This window comes from Colletotrichum costaricense, assembly GCF_030867565.1.
Source record: "Colletotrichum costaricense strain IMI 309622 chromosome Unknown Scaffold_5.1, whole genome shotgun sequence".
NCBI lineage: Eukaryota > Fungi > Ascomycota > Sordariomycetes > Glomerellales > Glomerellaceae > Colletotrichum > Colletotrichum costaricense.
This window is the reverse complement of record NW_026848234.1, coordinates 2,147,809-2,166,312: the sequence shown is the minus strand read 5'-3', so window position 1 is coordinate 2,166,312 and position 18,504 is coordinate 2,147,809. Positions and strand designations below refer to the sequence as shown.

Sequence of the window (18,504 nt, the reverse complement as noted above, 5' to 3'; positions counted from 1 at the left end):
ATTGGCCAATAGCCCACGCCCATCGCTCTTCTGTGCCCGGTCGCTTATCACCCCATCGCCAACTTGTTGAAGTGATGTGCTGCAGGTCGAGCCAATCATGACTATGCGCGGGACGATGCAGGTTTGCGAAAGCATCACCACTCACAAGAAGGCTCCCGGCCCTCCTCAGTAGAATAGTCAAGAGCTGCCGTCTAGCTGCGATTGGCTCATCTTCGTGCCTGTGAGAGATGAGTAGAAAAGCCACATCTCTCAATTCTCGCATGGTATTCGCCCGTATGCCTATAGCCGCATCAAGCGGACAGTCAACTGGCATACTGCATCATGCAACGAGTCAATATGCATGCCGTCTGCATGTAAATGCGCGAGCTTTTTCTGAGATTGATGTCCTTCCTCATTGGAGTATCCGAATTGTCACTTGACGTCCCGTCCTCTTCCCAGCCGCTCGACCAGGGAAGAACCGAAGATCGCGCGAGTCGGAAGAAAGGGAAGAGCAAATATGATGCCAGAAGCCATGTTCCTGGTTCCCTGAGTGCCTGCCTGTGTGATGTGCAGACTGGTCTGCGTCCTCCGGTTTGCCAGCTGCTTCTCGTACCTGCCTAGACGTCGAACCACGGCAGGCTCTCTCTAGATCTAGCGATGCAGAAAATTCGAGGTCAGTCTCCGGCAATGTCAAGAGGGTTAAATGCCTTCGTAAGTGTAAGCCGGGACGATGGTAACGCCTAAAGACAATCCCCACAGACTTGGCCCAAAGGGCTGGAGGAGATCAAACACTACCGAGATCCGGAGCTGGAAAGGGCGCAGAAAACGGGGCAGCGTACTCTAAAGTGCGTGCTTCCCTCTGCCTTGTCTGCCGTGACACAGACTGGCAGCGTGGGCATTGCCCTGCGCGGTCTGGCCCTGTCAGTCGACATGGCCGATCGTGGTGCGGCCCGCCAAGTACAAACTGCCGTTCTCCGCCTTCGGTCGACATCCGCTGCGACTGCGTGACCCTTGAGCCACCCACACCTCGAGAAGATGATGGAGGTGAATTGTAGATACGGCATCAGTTTTTCCCCTTCTCAGTTCTCACCGTCCCTCTTCGGCATAGTATCCAAGGTGCGTCATACGGCTCCATGCGTCTCTAGTCTCGGCGGGTATGTGAGGTCCATCACACTGATGGACTATAGTCCCCGTTGAACGGAACGGCAAGCCCGCTCGTGGTATTTCCCTCATCGGATCTAGGATCTGGGATCTGGGCTGTAGAGATGCCTGCCGTGGTTCTGGAGCGCAACTATGCGAAAGGTCCATCGAGATTGTCACTCCATCAGATTAATCAGAAAGCGAAGAAAGGGCTGTGACAGGTCGCAAGACGGCGCCTCGTAAGCCGGCTGCGACTCTGGCATATCGGCCTTTTCCTTGATGCCGACAGATGTCTCACAAAGCGACTGCGAGCGTGAAGCGGTCTGACCTCAGAATGGTGAGATCGATGTCGGCTGACAAGCTGGGCGCTCAAGAGTGTTACGTGTGTTGCAGCATTACAACAGATTTGGTCTTTGGACGTTGTTTCTCAGGCGCTTGGCCACTGCCCAAGATCTGCAAAGGTGTGCTCAAGTCGAGGGTGTGCCGTTTGCCCGTGGTCTTTGTTGGTAGCGGGAAGACCTGGCGGGAAACAGCGGGGTTGCCCGTGAGAGGAACAAGCCATGTGGAGACTGGAAGCGGTGGTATCCACCTACAGTTGACATTCATCACGTGAACGGTCACATGATAGCGCGTTTCCCGTCAACGATCTTGCGACTATCTACTTTGGCGCGTCGCAACAAAGTCGCGTACGAAAGTTGCTACGTCGCCGGCCTGAGTCAACGATTCAAGGCAGCAGCCCCTCTTTCACCAACTCGGTCACTCAATCTAGCTAGACGTCCTCAAGGTAAAGCCCTGTTGAAAAGGTCGGATTACCAATCCATCAGCGAGAAGTCTTGCCGTTGTCATTGATAAACGCCATCGACGATCCAGTCTCCTTCAGTTCTTCAAAGATAATCTTTCCCATCCACAGACGTTCAAGATTCATCGGATACTCAAGTCAGAGTACCCCGGTTTTCACTATGGCTCAAACCGCATCACCAACCAAAGAGGAGCTCGTCTCCGAGGTGACAAAATACGTCGAGGCCTACATGGCAAAATACGACGCCTCCCACGACTTCGCCCACATCAAGCGCGTCGTCTCCCTCGCCCACCGCATCCACGCGCAATCTCCAGCTACAACCCCGGCCCTAGACAAACACACAATCACCCTCTCCGCCCTCCTCCACGACGTCGGCGACCGCAAGTACCTCCAGCCGGGCGAGGACGCATCCACCCTTGTCTCCACCCTCCTCAGCTCCCTCGGCGCCAGCCCCGACCTCGCCGCCCGCGTACAGACAATCTGCCTCGGCGTCAGCTACTCCAGCGAGATCAAGGATCCGGCGCGCGTACGGGCGCTGATTGCAGAGTACCCAGAGCTCGCTGTCGTGCAGGACGCCGACCGCCTCGATGCCATTGGCGCCGTGGGCATCGGGCGCTGCTTCACGTTTGGCGGCGCAAAGGGCGCGCGCAGCATGGACAACTCCATCGAGCACTTTGAGGAGAAGCTCGTCAGGTTGGAGGGGATGATGAAGACGGATGCTGGGAGGGAGATGGCGCGGGAGCGGACCCAGAGGCTTCTTACTTTTATGGAGTGGTGGCAGGACGAGGCTGGTCCTGTCAGTGCCTGAAAGGTCGATCTCGAGGAATTTGCACGTATATGACTTTCCCTTCGATTCAACTCGATACCCAGCTTCGTCTTTTGGAATATTACGGTCCATGTTTCAACGCGGACTATTACGATTACTCGAATAAGAATACTACATCCTTCAAATAAGCTCAACGGACCCGTCCCTCCTTGTCACTCAACTCAATTCCCTTCCTGCAACCCCATACCTCCCCTCCTCCTCTCCTCCTCGACAAGTCTCATCTGCTTCCGAGCCTGCCTGTACCGCCAAGCCCAGTCCACCGCCCCGATCAGCGGCAACACCAGCACGTCCATAACTCTGATGGAAGTCCGCAGCGTGAAGTCGTCGTGCACCCGCCGCCGCCCAAACGACGAGCAGAGCGTATTGACCCAAAACAGCGCCACCTCCCTCAGCAACTCGCGCCCTTCAAAGTTATAAAGAAACGCGAACCCGCTCCCGTCTTGCCACGGCAGCGTCTGGCCCCTCACCCTCTTCTCCACCACGGCGCTCCAGTCGTCGTCCCGCGCCAACATGAAGACGGCAACCGCCCCGCGGCGCATGAGCTGCCTGTTGGACCCGTCGCCGCCGTCAAACCAGAGGAGCGTCGCCACGAGGCAAGCCCAGGGTAGCCGGTCCCGTAAACGGAAATAGTAGAGAAAAGAGGCGTAGATATAGGCGACGCAGCAGGTGCTGACGAGGACGACGGTGACGTCGAGAGGTCCGCCGACGCCTGTGGTGGACAACAAGAAGAAGAGGACCATGAGCGGGTAGGTCGCCACGAGGAGACGGAGCTGGTTCGTGACGGAGACCCACCCTTCCCAGGCGATGGCGGTCAGGACCTCCCAGATGATTGCGGGGAGATCGCCGACGGCGCGGAGGAGCATGACCGATACGTGGGTCCCTCCTTTCGGAGGCCGTTGAAGCCCCATCGGTGGTCCGCCCCGTTGTCTCTTTTTTGCTTGTGGAGCGGGGGGGGGGGGGGGGGGGGGGGGGGGGGGGGGGGCGCGGGTGGTGCTTGTTGGGGGGGGGTTGGGCGGCCCGTGGGGGTCGCCTCTTTTTTTTTTTTTGTGGGGGGGGGGGGGGGGGGGGGGGGGGGAGTTGATATCCTCTTTCGTGTGAGGTTTGTTGGGTAGACCGGGGTTGCGATGCGGACTTTTTAGGACCGCGGGCCTTGTGAGTTGATTCGAGATGAAGGTGGTAGTATGAACTTGAGCCTCTCCAACTTCTCTCTTTCTTTCTTTTTTCTGCTCGAGGGGAGGGGGAGGAAGGGGGATTACCTTTGGGAAGCTGGCGCGGACTGGAAGGGGAACAGCTCAGCATGAGCGACCCAAGGATTGTGTGTCTTACCTTAGTTCCCTCCCTTAGCTTCAAATACGGACGGACCCCCCACGCAAACGCACCACAGGGGCGCCACAAAATATGATCCTAATCTCCAGAAATAAGGACCCAAGCGGATGATAAGGCTGGCTCTGGTACCCGTTTTTCTTAATAGCACAGTGACGTAGACAAAGAGCCAGGATCTTTGAATTTCTCGATGCCAGTCGGAAGTAAGCGGGCGTTGCCGAGTTATCCTTGACTTGGAGAGGAACTTTCACATCTCGTGTTGAAACCTTTTTTTTGGTAACTCCCATACTGTCTTCCCTTAACACGATACAGAATGGTTGGTTTGAGCTGCATGAAACGAAACTCGAATGTAAGCAAGAAAGCGGCGGGGAGCGGATCGGCCGGATGAGGAGGGTTGACATGTACGGTAGATCCTTGGGACGAGCTAGTCGGTGAGGATTCCAGAGGGCAGAGGCATCCCGCGTTGCTAGGGTTCTCGCCCTCTTTTTCTCATATGTGAGACAGCAATCTTGGCAACCTTCCAGAAAGATCGTATCACGACCGCATCAGGGTACTAGGTGAGATATGATTGACGCTGACGACGGCAGAGCAACGGCCTACGAAAGCGTCACCTGGGTTACTAGGTAGACAATTGATATCCGAAGAGTCGTCAAGTTGTAGATCAATCGCATTTTGGTGTTAGCTTTCTTAGGATGTGTTCCCGTTGATATGACTGAACAAGGAAACGATGTACTGCCAAACGGTAGCGGCATCTTGGGCACATTCCCTATTAAAGTTGCTGGAGCTGATCGAACCACCTCTTGACGCTCAAAAACCACCGACCACCGACCTACCAACAGCACCTGAGATGATGATCTCGGACTTCAAATACTCAGGGAATAAATTCCTCTTCTGTGGTGCATTCATCGCCGAAATCACTTCGCCCTCGTGTTCCTCTTACCAACGTCGCCAAAAAAGAATAGGCATGCTTTACACCTCTAGGACTACGTATCAAAATACCAAAACATCAAAAAAAGAATTAAATCGAAGCTGACGAGTTCACCCTCTCGGTGCTGAACTGAGGACTATATGTCTTGATGCTCATGCTGAGATTCGAACTCGGGTGCTCACGGTTGCGTTAGTAGGCACTCCGTACTTCCTGATCAGTCTGTATCTGTCAGATTTGAGTTCCCTAACGACTTGGACACAAGGGCTGATTTGGCAGCAGATGAGCTTTGATTGATATTATCGCAGCTATGTATACGTTCTCAATCCCATAGACTACGATATTTCTTCTCCTCTTAATCTTCCCAGTCAGAGGAGGAAACAGGCCCTTGGTATCCCTCAAGATATGACTTCACACAAGCAGCAAACCGGCCGCAAGAGCTATGACTGCGGCGGCACGAATGCTTTCTGACATGGGGTTCCCGGCATTCGGGGGCGTGGCGGTTGAAGTAGGGGTAGCCGAGCCCGTCCCCGTTGGTGAGGAAGTCGAGGAGTCCGGCAGGGCATTGGCGGACATTACGCGGTCCAAGATGTGGATGAGTCCGTTGTTGGTCCTGTCACAAGCCATCAGTTTCATTGCCTGGGTATCGTTGCTGGTCAGGTAGTTTCTATGCATTGTAGTACTCACAGGACGTTGGGGCTAATGACCTTGGCATCGTTGAACCAGATCTCGTTGTCCTTGATCGTGACGCGAACAGTCACGTTGGCCATCGAGGTGAATTCCTGGCCATCCACGAGGAAGTCGCTGTAAGCTGTCTGAGGTAGAGTGTGAAAACTGTTATTTGGGTCAGTCGAACGAGAGCTAGAGTCTGCATTCGTGGCTTGTGACTCACAGCAACGCGTTCTTGAGGTCTTCGTTTCCGAGAGAACTCTGGGGGCTGCCTGCCTCCTTGAAAGCAGCGGTGTTGGGTCCCAGGCACGTGATGTTGGCGGTATTGTCGAGTTGTCTCCATAGCTTGATCTTGTCCAATGCATCTCCGAGAGCCGATAGTGAGCTTGAGAGCTTCTTGATAGTGGTGGAACATACTGCCGGGGCTTCTAGAACACTGTGAGGTTATCAGCATGAGCCCCTTTTATGTAGGCGGAGGGTATCGACTCACGCATCGACAGATTGGAAATATCCGCCATCCCACACCCCATCGATCGATGTGAGCTCGGCAGTCTGACCAAGGCCACCGCGCAGGCTCGCGGTGTGATCATCGGAAGGGGTCCCTTGCCTAACTCTAAATTTGGTGGGATTAATGGTGCTCGGTGAAATAAAAAGCACCTGACCCTGAGCGTCTTCGCCGTACTGGTCGATGATGGCAGGTCCAGGTGTCCGAAGGTTGAAGAGCTCATCTCGAAGTTTGGTGGGGACTGTGATACCCCTGGACGCGCTGAAATTCGAGGCCGTCAACGGAGCATCCAGAGTATGGTATCGCAAGATGGTCAAGAGTTGGTTCACGGGAAGCTGCGTGATTTCGCTGACGTTGGACTGTTGAAGAAACTTGGCGAGGGCAACATTGGTCGGCACTAGGAGAGTAACTTTATTTTTCGTCACAGCGGTTATGTTGCTTATAATGCTCGGATAGCCGTTCAGAATTTCGTTGAACGTGGAGAGATCGGCGTGGCTTGTCAGCGCATTGCTGAGACTTTGCTGAGCCTGTCGTGAATGTAGAGACGGATCAACAGCACAAGCCAGTGGCGCGAGACTCACGACAGCGACAGCGAGCTCTTGGACGAAGCGCATACTTGTAGTAGGAACCCGGGGTGAGTGTCTGCTTCAGGACAACATGTAGCTTGTGAGCTTGGGATATCAGATGGCGAAGAGTGCCATATAAGAAGTCGTCTACTTGTCCTTCAGCCGCACAAGCCAGACGGATGGCTGAGCCTAGCTGAAGATAGTGTCCCTCCAGCTTCAGCGGCAGTGCAAGTGCGTTGCCTGCATTGTTTCTGCCACAATCCAAGCCCATACCAAACCAGGAAGCTGACTGAGAAGCTACGGTAGGGCGGCGTCTTACTACATACACCACGAGACAGATATTGAGGTGAGATGGTGCTGTAAACAAAGACACTCTGGCTTGGGGTGCGAGTCGCAAAGACACAGGTCTCAGGACCAGGCCATACTGTATTGACGGGGCCGTTCCCAGCGGCCACTGGCAGACTCATGCAGCAATTAGCTATAGGGCTCGAATTTTGCACTCTGCTCAGCGATCGAGTCCTGGAATGAAATCACTTTCGCATTCAAAGTGCTGGATTGTGGCGGAACACCTATGCACGAAGCGGCACTAGAAAACGTAGGGCTGACGGTTGGCGTGGAGAAGCCGATTCATGCAAGGTGAGAGGCGCGCCACGAACCGTAGAGGTCCTCCGTTGTATGTGTTCTCGTACTGCAAAACAAGTTGCCAATTCGAATTCGAATTCAAAAAGAAGTCAAAAACCGCCTGACTAGTTCAGTGTCTGCCGTTGAAGGATTTGTCAAAGATGAGGGAGGTGCGTCGTTGAATAGATCAGCGTCTTTCCTACCACATCTGGGGGCCTTGGCACTGAGATACAGGCAAGACCATGCTTACTACAAGCAAGCTTATTTCACCCCTGCGGCGTTGCCTGCAGGAACAGAGTTGAACGGTGGTTGCCCCGAGCTTTTTGTGGCAGGCACGTGGTTGAAGGCGCCTTGCGACTGATGACAGCAGTGCCTCAATCATTCGATGTAATGCCAGGGATTGATCCCTTACTCCTTCTTGATCAAGATCCCTCTGCTGCTGCTGCTGCTTCTGCTGCTGTTTCTGCTGTCGTTGGGTCATGAATGTTAGTCATGGAACAGGTCGAAGTGCCACTTTCCTTTGAGGCCAACGTGCCATGTCATTTGCGACGGGAGGAACTGGACCGAATAATACTAGATCAAGTCGTCTAGTCAATCCCGGCCTACCTAGTTGTGGAGGTAGCAATTACCTTAGGTATGATCAGGTACCTATGTCACGAGTGACTCGACAACAAGAAGGGCAGGAAGGTCCTTAGACTGGCCAGTGGCAGGAACTCATCCAAAGCATTGAGATAGTACCTCGCATGGTGGTTCCTAAGCACTTACTACAAGAGCCCCCGCAAAAGAAAGGACGGGAAGGTGAAGGTCCAACACCAAAGTACGGATACGGATACCTTGTACCTTGCAATGGACCTACCTAGTCAACGATGATTATGGATGCTGCTTCGCTTGGCAATAAGGTCCATGTTGATGAGGAGCACCCCAGGCGCCCTCGATAAGGTGTTGCTCCCCTGCCAAAAGGACAGCTTCTGACTCCACACTTACGCCCGAGCTTTCCCATCAGTTAAAGGTGTGGACAGTGCCATCCTTGCTTCACTAGGCCAATTTCGGCCAGCTGCTCGAGTTGGTCCAACTCGGCGCGAAATCTTCCTCGACCGTGACTGGACAATTTGCAACATGTGTGTGTGTGTGTGTGTGTGTGTGTGTCTACAGGAGCGAACGAGGTGTTTAGCTGTGCCGCAATATTCAATTTCCGCCGGCGTGAGAAACCGTCTGTTCTGGCAACATTCCCCTCCGGCAGACCGTGCCGTTAATGGCGCGTTAGTTGCGGTAATGATGGCAAAACGTCAATCTGCATGCCCCAAGGAATACAAGGAATACAGAAAGGGTAAGGTCAAACACCAAAGATCTAAACTTGGTATATCCTATCCACGATACCCTCCCCGTTTGCCCCGGTTCGACGCATGCGCTCTCACGCCTGTTCCTCCCCCCTTGGTGCTTAGGTAGTGTAGCCAAGGTCAGGTACAAGCATCCGGTTTAGTAAATGTGGTAGTCACCGCAAGAGGGCACTTGCCGTTGGTTGTGACACAGGCAGCAGCCTACTCATTGGACAATGCCTTTGTGTTCTTCTTCTTAATCCCCTTCTCTCAATTCTCTCCCCGATCCATCTCTTCTTCTCACATCCAACTACAGTGTACACATCATCAAAGCCTTCCATAACTGCCTCCACCACTTACACCAATACACCAGCCTCTTTTGTTTGCAATTACCACATCCATTGCCGTTACATCTATCCTCTTGAAGAATTCCTTCATCATCCAACTCCTTACTACCACGCCAACTTTGACCGGCTTGTCAAAACACACAAACTACACCAAAATGAGACAGACAACCATCGTCGCTGGCCTCGCAGCCATGCTTCCCTCTACCGCCCAAGCTTGGTCTATCCCGGCCCTTCTCGACATCCGCCAGACCACCCGTCCCTACCAAGACGTTGTCTGCAAGCCTCAGACAGGTTCTGGTGCCCAGCTTCCCCCTTGCGTCCAAATTGAGAACATTGAGCTCGCCTGTCAACCCAATGGCACCAACCCTATCGACTACGAGGCACACGCTCAATGCATCTGCGGGGGTAGCTTCTTCGCCGAGAAGTTGGCTTGCGAGCGATGCCTCACTATTCACGGTCTCCGCAGCGAGCGAAACCTGGCTTTCTACAGCGGCGTCCTCTCATCTGCCTCCAATGCTCTCTGCACAGGTACTCCCACTGCTGTTTTCGCCAGCATCTACTCCGGCATAGAGGCTGCTGCTACTCCCGTGACTACTGGAGCCACTGCCACAAGCGATCAAGCTCCCAGCAACACGGCCATTTCTCTCTACTATACGGCTAGCGGCCCCCAGGGACCTGGCACCATCACTGGTGCAGCCGCGAGTGCCACTGCTGCTGTAAGCCGCACGACGACGAGCCCTTCTACTGCTGCGACTGGCTCCGCTTCGGGAGCAACTGGTACTTCATCTACCCGTGCTTCAACTGCCACCACCGGTACAGCTTCGGGTGCCGCGGCCACAAGCACAACCGCTGGTAGTGGTGCGATGCCAACTTACGCTGCAGGTGGCCTCTTGATGGGTGCTGCTGGTATCGCAGTTCTCGCAGGACTGTAAGAGATTCTTGGAGACGCAGTTTGGCCGTCGTCGCGTGAGAGAAAGTCGGGGTTGAAGAGATGTCTGGGGGTGAAAGTAATGATAACGTCCGGCACTGTTCACGATTCAAGTATTAATGAGCATTGAATGGATGCATTTTCCCCTTTCTCTTTGGCTGAGCCGTGACTGTGATAAGTGACATAATGCAAGATGTTTATCAGAGTTTATCAAATGCAGCTGGCTTCTGACCCTTGACAATGGGGTTGTGACAGTGATGGCGCTTTGGACGAGGATGTCACCTGGACGGCGAGGCATGATCGATTGTGTCTTTGTAGAGCAATTGCCTTGCATTCAATTTCTAATGAGTCCTTCCAAAATCTTTCGTCCGAGCTAACCTAGTAGCTGCGTATACTTGGGTAACGACGGACGTGGGTCAAAAAGAGGTCGAGTCGAGCCCGATGCCATCATAACCCTCCAGGTTCTCACGCCAACCCTCCACACCCACAAACTCCCCACATCCTACTCGTCCACGCTACTCTTGTTCCCTCCACCGCGCAGCATATAAGTTGGGTCCCAGACCCTTCATCCAAAGACCTAGGGGTATATCCCATCTTACATGCATCTCGACTCTGTTCGATACACCATACGTCCAAATTTACTCGGGCATGTGCTTGAAGGGCTTTGCCAAGTTCTCCTGGCAGAAGGGCAGCTTGCCGACAGTCCAAATCTCGGTGTCCTAGAGATGACGCATTAGTCGCGACATTCGCCTATGCCATCATCACGATTCAAAGCCACAGCAATGGAGAAAATGTCTTCGATCGGTGTTGCGTTCATGGCTCGACTTACCGGCTTCAGGTTCTTCTTGATCTCGGTATCGAGGGTACCAGCCTTGAGAGCGATGATCTCTGGGGCCGCATCGGGGTCGTGAGCAATTGGCGAGCCACACTCGGAGCAGAAGATGCGGTGAACATCCTTGCCTGATGAGCCCTTGCCCGCCCAGCTCTTTGTAGGGCCGTTGATGGTAAGCTTATCCTTGGGAACAACAGCGACAAGGGCTAATCCAGGGTCAGCAACCAAGACACGCCCACGTCACAAGTCGAAAGATCGAGCAATCCGATTCTATGCGACGACAAAGCTATGTGGGAAAGCAGCAGAGAACACGTACAGTATGTCGAGCCACTCTGGCGCTGGCAATCGTCGCAGTGATCGTAGCCGGTAATAAGAGGGGCGTCGACGTCCACCTTGTAGGTGACGGCCTTGCAGAGGCAGTGTCCCGTAAGAGGCATGTTGAATATATGAAGCAAAGTCGGAGAGGTACGTTGAAAATGGGTTGGAATCCTTCGAGAACAACAACAGATTTGGAGTCGTTGAAAGACAGTGCAGTGCAGCAAAACTTCCAAGCGGGCAAACACCAGACGGGAGCAAGCCCTTTTTGTTTCTGTCGATGGAGGGGGCGGGGTATCTGGTGGCGCATCAAGTTTTAGCTGGCGACCTCCGAACACCACTTGAGGCGCTTACATATTTCCGACGACGTCACTTACCCTATTGAGGTACCGATCCTGGATCCAGACCGGATGAGCGGGGAGAAGTGTCCGAACCGTGGGATGGGAGTTTCCGATGGTGAATTGGCTGCGACCCCGACTCAAGCTACGGTTTTGTGACGTTGAGGGGAGACTTTCCGAAGATTGGCGTTTGTGCTTTGATCTTTGGAAGGAAGACTTGATCACATTATTCGCGAGGGAAAATAACTTCTTTTTATACATCCGACGAGTCCTCCATTACGAAAAGCTTCGAGAGACCACACCCTTTCGTGGCGGTAGGCTTAGGCTCCTTCGGAGCCGGGACATCGAGCACAACCCAACCCTGGAAACAAGACGTTGGGTGCTTGGACAGCTTTGGGAAGCAGTGAGGAGAAGGGATCCACCAATTCGAGAAACGTTTCTGTCAGCGCTGCAGGCCACGGCGATCCTGAGTTCCTTGGCGTTTCTGTTCGACCTGTGGCCAGCTCATCCTTGTTGCACCGTATATCAGCAAGAGTCTGGATGACATCCATGCTCTCGAATTCGCTACATACACGACCAAGTACAGCACAGCACAGTACAAGGCGAGACAATACCGGGTCTGGTCAGAATATGTTCACGGCGAGCGGTTTTCGATCAATCTGTGGCATGACATGACAATGCTAGTCAGGCGAGCATTGGATGTTGGTGTCTCGAACTCGAACAGCTCGACCCCGCGGAGGGGCACGGAAGGGGGGCTCATAGCAGGTGAGGATCAAACCGATGCTCGGTTTTGCGCCAGCCACGGACGGGCGTTCGGGTCCCTTGGAGAAAAGATCCTTTCATCATCGCAATTTGTCATTAGAGCCCCTTCTCCATGGCAAAAGGTACGTCTTTGAGATATCCTTGTTTGATCGAAGCTGCGGTTTGCTGACAAGATGGGACCAGAGCTTCGAGAAACACTGTACGGTTTTCTCGAACGCAGCCCACCCCAGCCGCCCGCCCTGGACCGGACGATTTGGAATTTTCGATGCGGGACCCGCGTTAGTGCTGCTGCAGCTCGCCGGCACCTTAGCACGACACACCGGATACCACTCCTCTGCGGCACCTCGAAGACTCAAGGAGTCGAAAGTTCTGTCAGTATGAAGTGTCAAGCGTGTGCACATCGACCCCACTGCCGGGTTGGCATAGGTGCATACTGTATACCTAGAATGCCTGCCATCGGCCCCGTGCCCGAGCGGTTCAACAAGCATTCTTTTGCAAATCATTGCGAATCGAGTAATGGCAACTACCAAATCTAGCGCGAGGCGCCTGTGGGTAACCTATGTTTGGAGAGGTGTGACGTGACCCCGGCCCTCCACTGAGTCCACTCTCAGAGACCTTCCCCTCCACACCAGCTTCTCCCCGGCCCCTCGGAAATCGGTGATCCAAACATGGGCGGGGAAATATGCGCCACCTCACACACAGCGTTCTGAATCACAGCTAGGTAAGTATTCCAGATGCCATTGACAAAACGTTTTATCAACGATTGAAACATGAGATGGCCTTCTGACAGATTCTTGTTTTCTTCTCTTCCACAAACGCTGCACAATCTACACATTAGATGACATGCTGAGTAAGGGTACGAACGTATGCCGCGTGCTCAGTTCGAGTATAGCGTTCCCTTGCTTGGACCATGCAAGCTAACAGACATGAGGTAAGGGAACCCCTCTTCCAGGTAAGGTACCGCATGCAAAGAGATGCAATTCGGCGTCCACTGCCCGCCCGCCCCAACATGGACTAATCAGACTACCTGCCAAATATGCTTTTTTGGTTGGGGAGAACCACGGGAAAGAGAGACGAGTATTTCAAATACCCAGCTGTAACCATTGGAAAGATCCACAGCTTGGGGGATCTGCTTACCAGCATCCATGACAGCGCAGCTCGGTGTGTGGATGTGTGATGTCCTTGTGCGTTTGCTGCTCATGATACGCCGGACTGCGGCAAGTAAATGATGAAATGTAGGTGAGCTATCAACTTATCTCCTCTGGCTTATCTGAGACGAAAAAAAGAGATCTCCCCCAATGACAGTGAGCCACGGAAGACAGCTCGTCGCATATGCGGAACGGGGGGAAACCCAGCCGGGCGATGCAGGTTATGAGCAGCTAGCTACCTAGCTGCCTTGTTTGATCATCGACGACATACATTGAAGGCTGAGATGGACTGGTCCAGCCAGAGGGGTATCGTCATCTACCTGGAGCAAGTTTAGAGAGTTGTCTCTCCTGCTTGTTACATCTTAGCTCTTCTCTCCTTCTCTATGATTTTCTAATAGGCGCGGCTGATTGCGCGGTGTCTCTAGTAGGTAGCAACACAAAACGTGAGCCACATGCATGGCGCTTACTGAGTACTACGGTACTCGTATCAAAGTATCTCTCATAACCTCATGAGCGGAGCGACGGTAGACGACAAGACCCAAGCGACGCCCGCGCGCAGGATCAAGTGCTGCAAATCTAGGAGCTCCACGCTCCCCAGCGCAAGTCGGTCGGCGAGAAATGATCGTAGCACGAGCGACCTGTACACACTCCGCGTCTGCCTGTCCGTCTGTCCGAGGACGAAGCCGTCCATGGAGGAAATGCGGAAGTCGCGAATATCGACTTTTTGTACGCCGGCGCCGGCGCCGCCGTCCTTGGCTTCCGGAGACTTCGTGGCCGAGGTCAGTGGCCGCTCGATGCGGTCCGGCCTCTGCCGCAGGGCGCGTATGGCTCTGAAATAGACGTAGTCTAGAATGTTTGTCGTCTTTAGTGGCGGCGCGGGTTTTTTGAGAATGAGCTTCGGTAGGACCTCTGGCTGCGAGATCCAGAGCGTACCGTTGTCCTGGAACTCGCAGCAGATGGCCTCGAGGTCGTGTGCGTAGCGCACGAAGCGGGTGTAGAAGACGGGGGTGAGGACTTTGAGGTCGAGGTGCTCTGCACGTTTCGGGTTCTTCTGGGCGGCGGGCGAGAGCATCGTCTCTGTGAGGCCTCCTCCTCCTCCTGCTCCAGAAGTGGTAGTGATTCCCGCGGGAATGTACGTGAGGGCGATGGCGGCCGTGGACTGCGCGACCAGTTGACGGAGGTAAGACCGGAAAACGGGCTCAAGCCGGCTCTCCGTCGCGTCGGCTTTCCGTCCGATGCTCTCTTTCAGGGGTTCCGGGCGGAACCAGACGTGCAGCCCCTTGCGGAGGGAGAGAACGGCGGCTTCTTTGATGATGCGGGGGAAGGTGACGAAGCCTACCCACCACCAGCGGGCGAGGAAGACGATTTTCTGGAAGGGGGTCATGGTGGCTGGGTCGATGACCGGGGCGGAGTTGAAGAGACGGGCGACGATTTTGGGGTGGTGTTTTGAGGAGGAGAGGGTTATTGTACTGTCGAGGGTGTATTTGTAGTCGGCTCCTGCCATACCGGCGCCGGACGGTGGTGGCGGTGGTGGTGGTGGGAAGAAGTCTGTCGCGGAGAGGGCGTAGGATCCCTTGCGGGAGTTGAAGGGGGAGACGTGGAAGTCCTTTGGCCAGGTTTTTGTCATCCTGATCTGCTGCGTCTTTTTGGCGGCGTATTCTGCATCTGCGTCTTGTGAGGCCGACTCTGCTGCGATGCCGTCTTGTAGTCCATTACTACCGTCGTCGAGACGCTGTTCTGACGGGAAGGCGTCCGTGGTGAGAAAGTACATCCTCCGCTCATCAAAGGTGTTGTTCACTTCGAGCACCATGGCCGTCAGCTCCTTATCCCTGGAGTAGAGGTACCAAAAGGACACCGGGTTGAAGTGGTATCCCAGGAACCGGGCTGCGGTGACGAGGTATGCGTTGGGATACTGCGCTGGATCCGCGCCCTGTCGTGACTTATGTGAGTCTTGTGTTCATTCTCATGTAGCACGTTTTGCTCAAGTGAGATTCTGGATAAACCTGGCTGAGTGGAAGGACGCCTTACCTGAGAAGTGAGATACGCATCAAGCTTCCCCCTCAACCCAAGGTGCCCGTTCCCGCGCTCGAGATAATCCGCCGGATCCACGTGAAACCACGCCCGTCCCGGCGTCCGCGGCGCCAGCGAGAACCACGATAACCAGCCTGCCTCGTCGACGTCGCACGAGACCATGCCGCCGTAGTTGCCCTTCCACCCGACGGGGATGCCGACGACAAGGTACGAGTACACAAAGGCGTGTTTCTCGGGAAACGTCCGCCTGTGTGTCGTGGTACATGGGATCAAGAGCGGTTTCACCGGCGTCGTCTTCCACTTTCTCGTTTCCGTTTCTGACGCGGTGGGAGCATCAAGGCCTAGGAGGAAGCGGCATATCTGTAAGAGAACGAAACCTAGGAGGAAGCCCGGGAGGAGGAGGAGCTGGTTGCGTAGGAGGTGCGGGTCTACGTAGGGTGAGATTAGGTCTGCGAGGAGGCGCTTGTTGCGATAGGATGTGAAGACGAGGAGGAGGGCTGTGTCGAGGTAGGTTCCGAGGAGGGAGTAGTAGGTGAAGCCTGCCAGGAGGGTCAAGGGCTGGAGGCCCGGTGCGGCGGCGGCGGTCATGGTGTATGGTAAGGTATGCTTCGTGATTTTTCCGGGCCGGGCCGTCGAGGTGTTTGGGGGGTTCCCGGGGCCGAGGCCGGTTGTTCACCACGTGTAGAGATCGGCGTCGTTGCAAGGATGCCGGCGGCCGTGTTCGGGGGGGTTAGTGCCCGGCAGTGTTATGAAGATGAAGTGCTGTATATTATTTTCATTATGAAGAGATGGTGTTGTTTGCGATGTTTGTTTTTTTCTAAAAATCGTCTCTCTTCCAGTCAAGGATCACGAAAGCTTGGCTATGGCGATTGCCAGATCGGGTCTTTCGGTGGAGGACGGGGCGGGTTGTGGGCCGATGAGCATGTTCGATGAGATCAAGACTCTTGGTGAACCCACCTCAACGTGAGGATCTCGTCCCATGAGTGAGCTTAGTCATCGACATCGAACCAGCTGCAACCAGGTGAAACAGTCATGGCCGACACTTCGTCGGCCAGGTACGTCGGCCAGGACGGCTCTCCAATATACAGACATGTCGTATGCATGGCCACCATTGATCCGTAGAAGCCATTGCCCGGAATACAGTTCGTTTGATCATGATCAAGGCAAGCAGGTTGCCATATTCAGAACACAACAAAGGCAGCTGCTGCCATATGGCCAGGGTCAGGTTGCACAGCCGACAAGGGAACCTGGGCGGAATCAACGACTTACTTCCGTTAAATGCGATGAGTGACAATGGAATGAATAATACCCCGTACCTAAGGTATTCCCTGGAGGCCGCTCTTCCGAATTCCAACGGGCTGGCCTGATTATGGAAGACGATGAAAAAGAGACCTCGAGGGCCTCGAATCCGATGTGTGGCGCAGTCAGGCAAAAATAGAGACTGACCGGGGCAGCCACCGGGAGAAGATGCGGTAAGGCTCCCATACCTGTACGCAGAGCGCTCCCGTCAGCTGGGGAACAGCTTTCAGCAATAGGAGGGGGATGCTCTTCAGGTGAGGTCGGTCACCCCGCCATTTGCAGCCCAGTCTGACAGTCGGATCTGTCCTGGTGCTCTGCTCTGCTGCGGCGGCGGCGTTAGGCACATGCAGGGATATCCGCCCTTCTTACCTCCGCCGGTTGACTCAGTTCGCTCAGTCCCTCCCCCTCGACTCCCCTCCCCCCACCGGTTTTTTGCCATCTATGCCAGTCCATCGACTTCCATACCTGTCATTTGCCGACCAGCCCATGCACCAGCCACAAAGACATTCAGGGCCCCCCTCTGTCTCTTTGAACAGCCGCCTCCCAAAAACTGACGCAACGAAACCCTCTTTTATCTAACCTTCCTTCCCCCCTCCACCGACAAACCAACAACACAAACCTCACGAGACCACATCACCAATCCCCCGACGAACAGCGAAAGAAGGACACACCTCCTTTCGCACCAATCGAACTACCCCTATTTTGAACACACAAATCTTCACACACCCAACCGAACCGCCCACAATGGATGACTGGGACACCGCCACCAAGATCGGCTCCAAGGCCCGCGGCGGAGGCGTGCAGAGAGAGACCGTCATCAAGGGAAAGAGCGCCCTCAACGCCGCTCAGCGCAGCGGTTCCGTCATTGGAACGGAGAAGAAGTATGCCGCTGGCAATGCTGTATGTTTTTTTCCCTCCTGGGCAATCCCTCTCCTGCGCGATAGACAGCATCCTCTGAAATTCACACTTGACATCATGAGCCCTTGCCCAACCTCACCCCTCCATTCTCCACAATTCTCAATTGATGACGGGAGATGGAGAGGAAAGAGAGCAAACCCTTCTTGAAGCCAAACCTCCCAGCGAAACTCTTAAAGTTTGCAAAATTCCTACATCAAAAGTTGCTAATTCTCATTTCCGACAGGCCACCAAGCCCGGCGTCGAAGGCCAGCGCCTCACAAAGGTCGACCGCTCCGACGACATCATCAAGCCCAACACGGTCGGCAAGGAGGTCGGCGACGCAATCTCCCAGACACGCCAAAAGATGGAGCCCAAGATGACCCAAAAGGACCTCGCCACAAAGTGCAACACCACCCAGTCCATCGTCGCCGACTTTGAGCGCGGCAGCGCCACCCCCGACCAGAAGATCCTGTCGGCCATGGAGCGCGTCCTCAACGTCAAGCTGCGCGGCGCCAACATTGGCGAGCCGCGCTTCGCCAAGAAGAAATGAGCAACTTTTTTTCCAGTAGTTTCTTCTTCTTATTTGATTGATACCACTCAACTCAATCGGTGGAATCGTCACAGTCTCGGGGAGGGCACGGCACAGCACGAGAGAGAGAGAGCGCTCGTGGCTTTAATCTTGCTTGCGCTGGGAGTCTGGATCCTTGGAAAGGCGAAAAATGGTCGTATCGAACAACAAAATGACCTCGGCTTTGGGTTGCATAGCATGAAACAAGACTGAAGACTCAGAACTGTCTCGAGAGGCTAGCTCTTTATGAAGGTTACGGTTCCTAGACGTTTTACAGCACAATAGATGAGTTGGCGACTCCAAAGCTGACGATTACACTGAATCCATTATCTGCATCTCCTGCAGTCTCTAAATGTGTGACTGTTTACAC

The 18,504-nt window shown here is 54.3% G+C and overlaps 8 protein-coding genes across 8 annotated transcripts; 4 read left to right on the top strand and 4 right to left on the bottom strand.

The window, feature by feature from the left end:
- Positions 1-666: 666 nt before the first annotated feature.
- CCOS01_05854 (uncharacterized protein) lies at positions 667-1,732 on the top strand (the record flags this gene model as incomplete). Its single annotated transcript, XM_060454030.1, has 4 exons — positions 667-690; positions 739-936; positions 1,167-1,281; positions 1,422-1,732. 4 exons carry the CDS (start codon positions 667-669, stop codon positions 1,730-1,732), a joined length of 648 nt encoding a protein of 215 aa, XP_060315802.1.
- Positions 1,733-2,078: 346 nt separating this feature from the next.
- CCOS01_05853 (HD domain-containing protein) lies at positions 2,079-2,726 on the top strand (the record flags this gene model as incomplete). The annotated part of the gene is made up of 1 exon (XM_060454029.1): positions 2,079-2,726. One exon carries the CDS (start codon positions 2,079-2,081, stop codon positions 2,724-2,726), a length of 648 nt encoding a protein of 215 aa, XP_060315801.1.
- Positions 2,727-2,905: 179 nt separating this feature from the next.
- On the bottom strand, positions 2,906-3,652 carry CCOS01_05852 (uncharacterized protein; the record flags this gene model as incomplete). The annotated part of the gene is made up of 1 exon (XM_060454028.1): positions 2,906-3,652. The coding sequence occupies one exon, from the start codon at positions 3,650-3,652 to the stop codon at positions 2,906-2,908; it is 747 nt and encodes a 248-aa protein (XP_060315800.1).
- Positions 3,653-5,403: 1,751 nt separating this feature from the next.
- CCOS01_05851 (fasciclin domain-containing protein) lies at positions 5,404-6,780 on the bottom strand (the record flags this gene model as incomplete). The annotated part of the gene is made up of 4 exons (XM_060454027.1): positions 5,404-5,605; positions 5,680-5,826; positions 5,885-6,097; positions 6,152-6,780. The coding sequence occupies 4 exons, from the start codon at positions 6,778-6,780 to the stop codon at positions 5,404-5,406; spliced, it is 1,191 nt and encodes a 396-aa protein (XP_060315799.1).
- Positions 6,781-9,171: 2,391 nt separating this feature from the next.
- On the top strand, positions 9,172-9,948 carry CCOS01_05850 (uncharacterized protein; the record flags this gene model as incomplete). Its single annotated transcript, XM_060454026.1, has 1 exon — positions 9,172-9,948. One exon carries the CDS (start codon positions 9,172-9,174, stop codon positions 9,946-9,948), a length of 777 nt encoding a protein of 258 aa, XP_060315798.1.
- Positions 9,949-10,582: 634 nt separating this feature from the next.
- On the bottom strand, positions 10,583-11,213 carry CCOS01_05849 (glutathione-dependent formaldehyde-activating enzyme; the record flags this gene model as incomplete). The annotated part of the gene is made up of 3 exons (XM_060454025.1): positions 10,583-10,663; positions 10,774-10,982; positions 11,093-11,213. 3 exons carry the CDS (start codon positions 11,211-11,213, stop codon positions 10,583-10,585), a joined length of 411 nt encoding a protein of 136 aa, XP_060315797.1.
- Positions 11,214-13,838: 2,625 nt separating this feature from the next.
- On the bottom strand, positions 13,839-15,958 carry CCOS01_05848 (uncharacterized protein; the record flags this gene model as incomplete). The annotated part of the gene is made up of 2 exons (XM_060454024.1): positions 13,839-15,269; positions 15,368-15,958. The coding sequence occupies 2 exons, from the start codon at positions 15,956-15,958 to the stop codon at positions 13,839-13,841; spliced, it is 2,022 nt and encodes a 673-aa protein (XP_060315796.1).
- Positions 15,959-17,413: 1,455 nt separating this feature from the next.
- Positions 17,414-18,116, top strand: CCOS01_05847 (multiprotein-bridging factor 1; the record flags this gene model as incomplete). Its single annotated transcript, XM_060454023.1, has 2 exons — positions 17,414-17,569; positions 17,811-18,116. 2 exons carry the CDS (start codon positions 17,414-17,416, stop codon positions 18,114-18,116), a joined length of 462 nt encoding a protein of 153 aa, XP_060315795.1.
- Between the last annotated feature and the right edge of the window lie 388 nt (positions 18,117-18,504).